The following is a 9,830-nucleotide window of genomic DNA, read 5'->3' as shown; positions in this document are numbered from 1 at the left end:
CGCCGCCCCCCTCCCTGCGGCCCGGGCAGGCGCCCGCGTTCCTGCTTTCCGCGGGCGCCCGGCCGGCCCCTCGCGCGGCCGCCCAGCCCCCGACAGCCCCGGCCGGCGGCTCCCGGGCCGCGCGCGACTACAAGTCCCGGCACGCCCCGCAGCGGCCGCGCATGCCCAGCGGGCCGGCGTTTGAGTGGCAAGTTGTTTGTTACAGCGAACACCAGCTGCTCTCCGCGCCGGGCGCCGCGCGCCGCCGCTCCACCAGCGCTGCCGCCCTCGCCCGCCGCCCGCCCGCCGCCCGCCCGCCGCCCGCGGCCCCTCGCGGCTCGGCGGGCCTCCCCTTTGTCCGTCCCGGGCCGCCCGGCGCCGAGCTCCCGGTCCCTGGGCCGGCCGCCCGCGGCGCTCGGTGCCGGCTGGGCGCGCAGGGGGCGGGGGCCGCGGCTCGCCCCCCGCCGATGAGCCGCCGCGGAGCGCGGGCGGACGATGGAACTCCACATTCTGGAGCACCGGCTGCAAGTTGCCAGCGTCGCCAAGGAGAGCATCCCGCTCTTCACCTACGGCCTGATCAAACTTGCCTTCCTGTCCTCCAAGACCAGGTGAGCGCGCGGGGACGCGGCGCCGGCCGGGGAGAGACAAAGAGGCGCACCCGGGCGGCTGTCCTCGCCGCGGCGGCTCGGAAAACAACTTCGAGCCCCGGGGAGCGCCCCCGCCCCGCCGCCCGCCTTATTTTCGACAAAGCCACCCGATCTGCCCTCGAACGGGGTCCTTCCACCCCGAGCACCCCCCCGCGGTGCAGCCCCACCGCTGTCTTTCTCCCCCCACCCCCATCTCGGTCCCCTCCCTCCCATCCCCTCCCCGAGATCCGGAGGGCCGGGGAAGCTGCAGTGACGAAACCGTGAATGAATGAACGAACGAATGAATGAATGAAAACCAGGTGTGGGGACGCGACAGTGGAAAAAACAAACTAACACCCCCATCCCCCAATCCCTCGATTGGGCCGACCCCAGTCGCCGGGGCCGGGGGAGGGATTCTGCTGAGCGCGGCTACCCAGAGCAGAAAAGCATAAAATCATTAGTGGGTGTTTATCTCAAGGTGCTTGCGAGGGTTGCGGACGGCGCGGGAGGCTGCGGGAGGGCCCGGGAGGGGCTGCGGGTGAGGGTCGCGGTGCTTCTTTCTCCTCCAGGTCCGGGAAGGTGGAAGGTGCGGGGGGGCGGGGGGCGGTGTTGCCGAACCGTGGAAGGGGGAGGAGCAGGCGTGTTTATGGCTCAGCCTCGAGGCTGGGCTTGGATGCTGCAGGGGCAAAAAATAGTTGAAGGCCTTGGGAGATTGGGGAAGAAACAACAACAACAAAAAAAACCAAGTTGGGTTTTCCCACTGCCAGGTCAGGGTCTGACTTTGTGAGCCCCGGTGGATGCTTGGATTGGGGTGTGTTTTTTAAGGAGCCCGAGCCCAGTGGAGTGTGAGCGCGAGCTAGCCGCTGTAACTTAAATCCCTTGTTTGTCCACCATTGTGACTGTTCAAAGCGATGAAGTTGTTGCTGGTTGGGTTTTTCGGGGTTGGGGCCGAGCTGGTTCTCCCTCGCTGCAAAATGAATGAATACATTACAGGTCAAGGTTAAGGTTGAAATGACGGGCCCCTAAGGCTGCCCCCTTGGGCTCCGAGCGCAGGGAAGCTCTGGGGATGCAGGGAAAGAATTCGGTCCGAGCCTCTTATCTGCCTGTTAAAGTTCTTGCCTGGAAATATCACTTTGATGTGTGTGCCTGAGCGGGCAGCTCAGTCCCGCCATTGTTTGCAAGATGGGGTGAGATCCGCTGGTGGCATCTTGTTTACTTTCTTCTCAGGCTGCTGGGCTGCTCGGTGGGGTATGGAGGGTTGAAATCCTCTCCTCCCCGAGCTGTGGCTCCTTCGATTGCACAGGTAATTATTAAACAGGTCATTTGAAAACAAAAGCCAACAGCTCAAATTCTGAACCTTTCCCTCCCCCCCGCCCCCCCTCTGGCTGTTGACACCCCCCCATCCCGCCTCAGCCTGCCCTCTGCCCCCCACCCCCTAGCCTGTCTTGAGCTTCCAAGGCTGGAGGTAAGAGAAACCGGCCTTGTTTTTCCAACCCTTGGCCCTCAGCCCCAGGCAGCCCCCTGGCTGATTTGTCGGCTACCATTCAAACCAGGATGATGACTCAGGCTGCGGCTGAGCGGGGCCTGGGTGGGTGCTGGGAGGAGGGGGCATTTGGGGGCTTCTTAGAAAGGCAGCAAAGAGCCACTCCCTCTGCCCCTCACCCTTTGTGTAGGGACTGGCCCTCTTCCAGCCTCCACCCCAGGGTCCAGTTTAGAAGACTCACAGACAGATAGACATGGGGGGGGAGTTGGGGGGGGTGAGCCCCTGCTGACCTGTCTGACCACGAAAACCTACCCCTCATTGAGTTCCCCCTTCTCTCTCCCCTACTGGAGGCCGCTGGTCTGTGGCCCAGGTGTCCAGTCCAAGCTCAAGACGACTCAGAGGTCAAAGGTCACCTCCTTGTCTGCAGGGTCTGGCTCTAGAAGGTGCTGAGCACATTTGTCAGACAGCTGAAGGCCTGCCTCCCCTGCACTCTGGGCCGGGATGCTGGCTTCAGGTTGTGGCCAGCCCCGCGCTGCCTGCATGCCTGTGGCAGGGTCCCTTTCCTCGTCGGACCCTCACTCTGTCCCCCTGTAATGAAGGACCCCCCCCCCCCATTCTCACAGAGCTGCTGTGTGTAGCATGCAATGATTGTGGACGCTGGCTTTTTAGCGAGGGGTAGTTGGGTGTGGATATATTCCTGAAATATTTTGAATAATCAGTCCTCCAGGGCAAACTTTTGCTCCTTTTTGGTTCTCCCACCAGCACCTGCCCCCCAGTGGTGGCCCATAGCCCTATCACTTTCCCCACCCCACCCCCAACCTAAGTTTAGCTCAAACTGTTGCAGTGGCCAGGCGCGTGTACACACACACACACACACACACACGCACACACACGCACACACACACACACCAGGGTCGCTACGCTGCTCAGTCACAAGTTTTTGGCCTCTTCCTATAGGGTTGGGCACTTGGCTTGGCATTTGAGGCCCGTGGGATCTAGATCCAGAATCCTCATCTTTAGCCACTCAGGGCAGATACTCTGGTGAGCCACAATTTACTTACCCTATCCTTCACACCCCTGTGCTTTTATACTTCTGATTCTGCCTGGAAACATGCCCCTTTCCCAGTAAATTTCTCTTCACCCCTCTAAGATCTAGCGATATCACCCCTGAACCTTTCCTGAACCCCTCCCCTTCTCCGCACCCCCAGCAGACTTAATCACTTTTCCCCTCTTGTTTCCACCTTCGTGGAGCCTCGGGGAAGGACTTGGCATTGGTAGATACTCCCTGTGTGTGGGGGGGTGCAGCTGGGTCCAAGAGATGCTAAGATACCCTGCCCCTCCCTGTTCCAAGCCCAGAGCCTGATGGCGGGAGAAGGAAGACACAATAGAGCAAGGTGGAGTCAGGGAAGGGGGTCAGCTGGGGTAGTAGACCGGTCTGGGGGATTTCCTGAGGGAGCCTGGAAGGCTCCCTGTAGGAGGCGGCACTGGATCTTAGGGCTTTAAAATAGGAATTAGCTAGGTGGGAAAGGGAATCCTGGTCCTAGACCCTGCACACACCACCATACAGCTCCGTGAACTGGGTTTTACGCCCCCTTTGCAAAGAAGGAGTCTGAAGCTCAAAGGCGAAGTGACTTGCTCAAGGTCACGTGGTAAGCAGGAGAGGCGAGATTTTTGAATCTGCATCTTCTGGCTTAAGCGCAGAGATTTGCTATTACAGGTTCAAACGACGCCCATATTCAACAGTAACGTCCAGCACTTCCGCGGGCAGCACACGGTTCTAAAGGCTTCGGGGGCACAGAACGGAAGCTGTAGGCTTCCTGTATCCTTTCCGCCCTGCCTCTGTGGACCTTTTCTCTCTGGGAACACTCGGCCCGCCTCACCTACCGGCTCCGTTTTGTACTTCCTCACCGCCCCCCTTAGATGCTCCCTCCCCAGAAGCTCTCATCCTGGCTCAAATGTCCATCACAGCATATTGTGGGCCTCTTGTAGTCCCACCCAGATGAGAAACCTTATCCCCAGGAAGCTTTCTGAGCATTGTTTTACCCACTGCTTACCCCCCCACCCCCGCCAGTACCAGAGAGAAGTGAGCTAACCACTGATTTCACCTGAGGTCTCTCACAAAGAGGTAAAGATGCTGGGTTTGGAGAGGGAAAGTGGCTTACTCAAGGTCACCCAGCTGGGAAGAGACAGAATTGGGATTTGAACCAGGTCCTTTCTCCGCTGTGCTTAGCACACTGCTTTGTAGGCACTTAGTAACTGCCTGTTTGATGGATGTCCGACTCGTGCGTGGAGTGACCCAGATTTCAGCCCTAGTCTCTTATGAGCGCTCTGGGGGCTGGAAGAGGCCCAGCAGGCAGGAACACACCTGGGGCAGCCAGGCCCAGCACCCCTGCCCCTTCCCAGGTTCAGGGCAGCATCTGGGTGCGGCTGGACCCGCTGAGTGCACTTATTCTAGCCACAAAGCCCGGGGCCGAGACCCCGGGGGAACAAAATCAAGGCCATCCACAGAACCTCTCCTCTGCCCTTTTGATAGCCTGAGGTTATGTAGCCTGGCTGAGGGCCCACTGCAGCCCACCCCACCTCTGACTCTGCAGCCTCACCTCTCCCAGCCACACAGACTGTTTCTCCTGCATGCACACGCGCATACACACACACACACACACACACACACACTATGGCGTCTCCAACCTCAGGCCTTTGTTCTGCTTGGAATGTTACCCTTTGCCCTACTCCCTTTATCTGCCCGCTCATTCTTTTGGATTCCATTTCACCTCCTCCAGGAAGTCTTCCCTGAGTGCACAGGCTGAGCTTAGACCCTTCCTCTGGTATGATGGGCTTAATCTCAAGAAGAGGAGATGTGACCAACCTTGGGATATCGGCAGGATGCTTTGGGTTGCAAATAACAAGAAGCCTTTACTCAGCTGGCCTAAGTTTGATAGGTTTGTGTGATAAGAGGTTGTGAGTCGGGTACTCCAAGGGTGGTAACTTAAAGGCTTGATGATGTCCTCAAGGACCCCGGTCTTCCTGTCTGTATTTGGCCATCCTTGGCATGGTGGTGTGGCTCGCTCTGGAATGGGCGGGGCAGCTGTAGCTTTATTGGCAGTCAGGAAGAAACCCAACATTGGGAAAGGCTCCCGGCCTCCAGAGTGTCTCAGAAACCTCTCCAGGAAGACACCCCACTCCTGCACAGATTTCTTCATCTCGTTGAGCAGAACTGGGTCACATGAACAGGCCTGCACCAATCACTGGCATAGGGAATGAGACCATCACAGACCAATCAGGATCCACCGCTGCGGGAGGGGGGCTCCGGGGCGCCCCGGGGAAGGCAGAAGCTCCTGCTGCCCTTGTGAGACTCAGATTTGCTCTCTGCGACCCTCCAAGGCAAAACTGGGGTCAACTAATAAGTATATAGCAAAAACGATGCCAAGGCCAAGTCGGAGTTGGAATATTCCCATTTTACAGATAAGGAAAGCAAGGTACTTGAGTGCCCCAGGACACACAGAAGTGGCAGAGCTGGGATTTGAACCCAGGAAGTAAGGCAGTAAGACCTGTCCTGATAAGGCGCCTGGGTGGCTCAGATGGTTAAGTGTCTGCCTTCTGCTCAGGCCATGATCTCAGGGTCCTGGGATCGAGCCCCGCGTTGGGCTCCCTGCTCAGCAGGGAGTCTGCTTCTCCCTCTGCCTCTCCCCCTGCTTGTGCTCTCTCTGTCTTTCTCTCTCCCAGATGAATAAATAAAATCTTAAAAAAAAACAAAAACAAAACCTTGTCCCAATGAGCACTCAGCCAGGCCTAGGAGCCCGCCGGCTTGGTTGCCCCATCCCCAGGGGCCCCTTAGCAGAGGTGTTGCTGAGAGGCCATCGCCAGAAAGAGGGGACAGCGGCAAGGTCATTATCCCGAAGTGCGTTCAGGTGGCAGGAAGCTGCAACACACTCTTTTGTGTGTGTGTGCCAGTGAAATGCCCTTTAAAGTCCACCCTAGAAAGAAAGTCCATCTCATTTGATTGGCCAAGAAAGCACCTTGCTGAGTATGAGGTCAGCACGTGCCCACAGGGACCCGCGCTGCCCACCTGGGCCAGATCCGCAGCCTGCCAGTGTCTGGTGCATCGTGGCCCGCGGGCGTTCATGCGTGTTGCCGCCTGCAGGAAATCTTGCCAACAAGCCGTAGCGAGCGCTCAAGACGTGAGAGACGTTCATAGGACAAAAGCTCAAAATCGCAAACAGTCCATCCAGAGCCCTCCTTGGTTTCCTGAGTGCATTGGGCTGAGGCCCCCGCTTGATTGCAGTTTGGGGAAAGACAGGCCGGCCGCGGTGGGAGGGCCTGGGACCCGGCCCCTCGGAGGGAATCCCAGCGCCCGGCTTCCTGGCAGTGTGACCTGGGGCCAGTTGCTTGACTTAGCTGGGCTGTCACTTTCTTACCTCTGAAGCAGAGACAACGACCATGCCTACTACCTGGCCTCTTGTGAGGACTTCATCAGGACAGCACTTCCATTGAGCCTGATCCACTATAAGCTCCAGTTGGTGTTCGCTGAGGACGAGTCCTGGTTCAGCTGGCCAGTGCCAGGGCCGAGTTTAAAAAGCCCACGGTTAGGAGACTTTTCCATACTCTCTGATTCTAACAAGGGGAGATTCTTTTTTTGCCCTCCAGGAACCTTACCTGGGGACACGGGTCACTTAGGGCCTCGGCAGTAGGCAACCCAAATGCTCTGGGACCCCAGAGCTGCAAACAAGTAAGGCTTCCCAGAGGAGGTGGCTCCATTTGAGCCGAGTCTGGGTGGAATGGGAAGACGTCAGGAGGCGGAGGTGCTGGGGATGAAGGAAGACAGGTCGGGCAGGCAGCAGGAGTGGGTGGGCACAGATGGGGCAGGGGAGGGTGTGGGTGGAGAGCACCAGGGTGAGCCCCAGAGTCATTTCACACACCCGCCCGGGGCGGCCGTGTCCACGGCCTCTGCCATGGCCAGTCCCCGTCATCTCTCCACTGAATCTACCAAACGGCTTCCCCCACCTGGGTCCCTCTGCCTCCGGGGCAGTGCATATGGTAAGCACAGCCCCAGCGCTCTGGGCAGGGGACACAGCATGAGCAAAGGCCCGGAGACAGGAAGGACGGGTGCGCACAGGTCACAGGCTGTGACTTGGGGCCGGTGTGACCAAGCTTGGGCTTGGTGCACTTTGGTATTTTGTTCACGCAGAAACCCTGCAGCATGCACCTGTTCTGTGCAGGGCCCAGCGGGAAACACACACGGAGCCTCCGCCCAGTGGGAAGAAAAGGTGCGTTCTCCACCAAAAACAGAGGGCGAGGGGTCCAAAGACCCAGAGGAAGGGGACAGCTGGGGCGGATGACACGGTTCACTCTGCTCAAAACCCTTCTCAGACTACCCCCTGCTTCTCACCTGGCATTGTGAATATTCCTTAATCTGATTTCTTCTCTCCTCCCTGGTTCTGTCCCATGTCCACACCACACATGCCCGATTTTAGAAGTGGGAGTTGTTAACTATCCCCAATCCTTTGACACCCTTCCCTCCAGAAGCTAGGGCTCCCCCCACCTTCCAGTGGGGTCTGGATTGTCGCGAGGACACAGAAGCGGCCGTGCGGAGAGGGATCGAGGCCTCCCACCCACAGCCAGCCTGTGAGTGAGCCACCTGGAAAACAGGGCCTGCCACCCTGGGCAAGCCTTCCAGTGACCTCAGCCTTAGCCAGCACCTTGACTGTGACCTCGTAAGAGATCCTCAGCCACAAGTGCCCAGTGGAGCCGCGCCCAAATTCCTCACCCATAAGAACTGTGAGAGAGAGAGAAAAGTTTGTTGTTCTTTCAAGCCACTGAGTTTTGGGGTGATTTGTTATGCAATAGGTAACTAATACGGTGACTGTGTAATTTATCCTTCACATGGGGACACTTTTCAGAATAACAGGGAGCCCTAAAAATAATAATAATTACCCTGGACAACAGGGCAAACCAGAACGTGTGATCACCACTACCTGAGAGCCCTCACAGGTGTTCAGACCTAACACAGATGACTCTTGGAGTTGGCTCAAGCGTCACCTCCTCCAGGAAGCCCCCCTGGGGCTGAGTGAGTAGTTTCCTGGGATCACTCATGCCCCGGGGTGTAGGCTAGGAGGACTGGTCCCCTCTGTCCTCACTCCACGTGCGTGTCCAGGCCCTAGGACCAATGCTCTGTGCACCGATTTGTCTCCCATGGGACCAGAGAGGCCGTCGGAAAGGACTGAACTGGTCTTTCCAGAGCCTGCACACGGCTAACAAGTTTTTTTTTTTCCTTATAAAGACCTCTGGTACAAGGAACCAGCCCCCCCAGTGCCTGGAGCCGTCGGATTCTGGTTGTCCAGCAACCAGACAAGCCCCGGGAAATGTCCAGCAGCTAACAATGCCCAAGTTTGCTGAGAGTGTGTTTGTTGGGAGTGTGTTCAGTTTAAGGGGAAGCTTGCCTCTAGATGCCTTATGCTCATCCTTGCCTTAAATAGACTCTATTAGATGTACTCCAGCCTCTGAGATCTGTGCTCACAAGCCTGGAGTCTTACCTGTCCACTCATGTGTATGGCCGTGGTATTCACAATAGCCCAAAGGTGAAAGCACCTCTCGTGTCCATCCACGAGCCAAACGTGGTACGTACGTACAGTGGACTATTACTTGGCCTTCAAAAGGAAGTCGATTCTGATCCCTGCTACATCGCGGATGAACCTTGAGGACATTACACCAGTCACAAAAGGACAAATACTTTATGATTCCACTCACATGGGGTACTTCGAGTAGGCGGATTTCTAGACACAGAGAGTAGAATGGCTGTTGCCAGGGGCCGGGGAAAGGGGGGTACTGAGTGGAGGCGTTGTTGTTTAGTGGGTACTGAGTGTCTGTTTTGCAAAAGGGAAAGAGTTCTGGAAATCAGCTGCATGACAACGTGTGACATACTTAATACCACTGAACTGTACCCTTAGAAATGGTTAAGGTCGGTGGGGGGCGCGCCTGGGTGGCCCAGTCAGTTTAGCGTCTGCTTTCAGCTCAGGTTATGATCTCGGGCTCCTGGGATTGAGCTCTGCATTGGGTTCCCTGCTCAGCAGGGAGTCTGCTTCTCCCTCTCCCTCTGCCCATCCCTCCCCCATTTGTGCTCTCACGCACTTTCTCAAATAAATAAATGAAATCTTTTTTTAAAAAAATGGTTAAGATGGTAAGTTTTATATTATGTATGTTTTACCAAAAAAAAAAAAAAAAAAGGCCCTAGGAACTTAGAGAGCATGTGGAAACCAAAGGGCGATGTGGCAGCCGGAAGGCAGTGAGCTGCGGCAGCTCGCTTGGTCCTCACCACAACCCACGTGTGTACAGTGACTGGCCCCATTTCACAGGTAGAACATCGAGGCACCACCACACAGTTCACTTCCTTGTCCAAGATCCCAAAAACCCAGTAGGGGAAGAGTAAGGTTTTTATAAGAGCTTTCTTGAGATATAATTCACATACCATACAGTTGGCTCTCCCCAAGTTTACACTTCAGAAGCACCTGGTATATTCACAGAGTTTTGCAACCATCGCCCCTGTCTAATTCCAGAACATTCTCATCACCCGCAAGAAACCATACCCACCAAGCAGTCACCCCCGGCCCCTGGCAACAGCAGTCTGCCTTCTGTCTCTGTGGATTTGCCTCTCCTGGACATTTTCATTTAAATGCAGGCAGACCATATGGTTCTTTGTGTGACTGGCCTCTTTCACTTCGCATCATGTTCTCAAGGTTCCTTCAAGT

The 9,830-nt window shown here is 56.6% G+C and overlaps 1 protein-coding gene across 1 annotated transcript in view; it reads left to right on the top strand.

The window, feature by feature from the left end:
• The first annotated feature begins 347 nt into the window (after nucleotides 1-347).
• The window catches only part of CASTOR2 (cytosolic arginine sensor for mTORC1 subunit 2), a 47,309-nt gene continuing 37,826 nt past the window's right edge, over nucleotides 348-9,830 (top strand). Inside the window, exon 1 of the mRNA XM_081819606.1 lies at nucleotides 348-587. Within this exon, the coding sequence (XP_081675732.1) occupies nucleotides 475-587 (113 nt within the window). The 5' untranslated portion in view covers nucleotides 348-474. The remainder of the gene's footprint in view (nucleotides 588-9,830) is intronic.

Source organism: Leptonychotes weddellii, chromosome 5, assembly GCF_054177405.1.
Source record: "Leptonychotes weddellii isolate Sample4059 chromosome 5, ASM5417740v2, whole genome shotgun sequence".
NCBI classification, from domain to species: Eukaryota; Metazoa; Chordata; class Mammalia; order Carnivora; family Phocidae; genus Leptonychotes; species Leptonychotes weddellii.
Note: the sequence above shows the minus strand (reverse complement) of the source record. Positions and strands in the feature narration are given on the sequence as shown.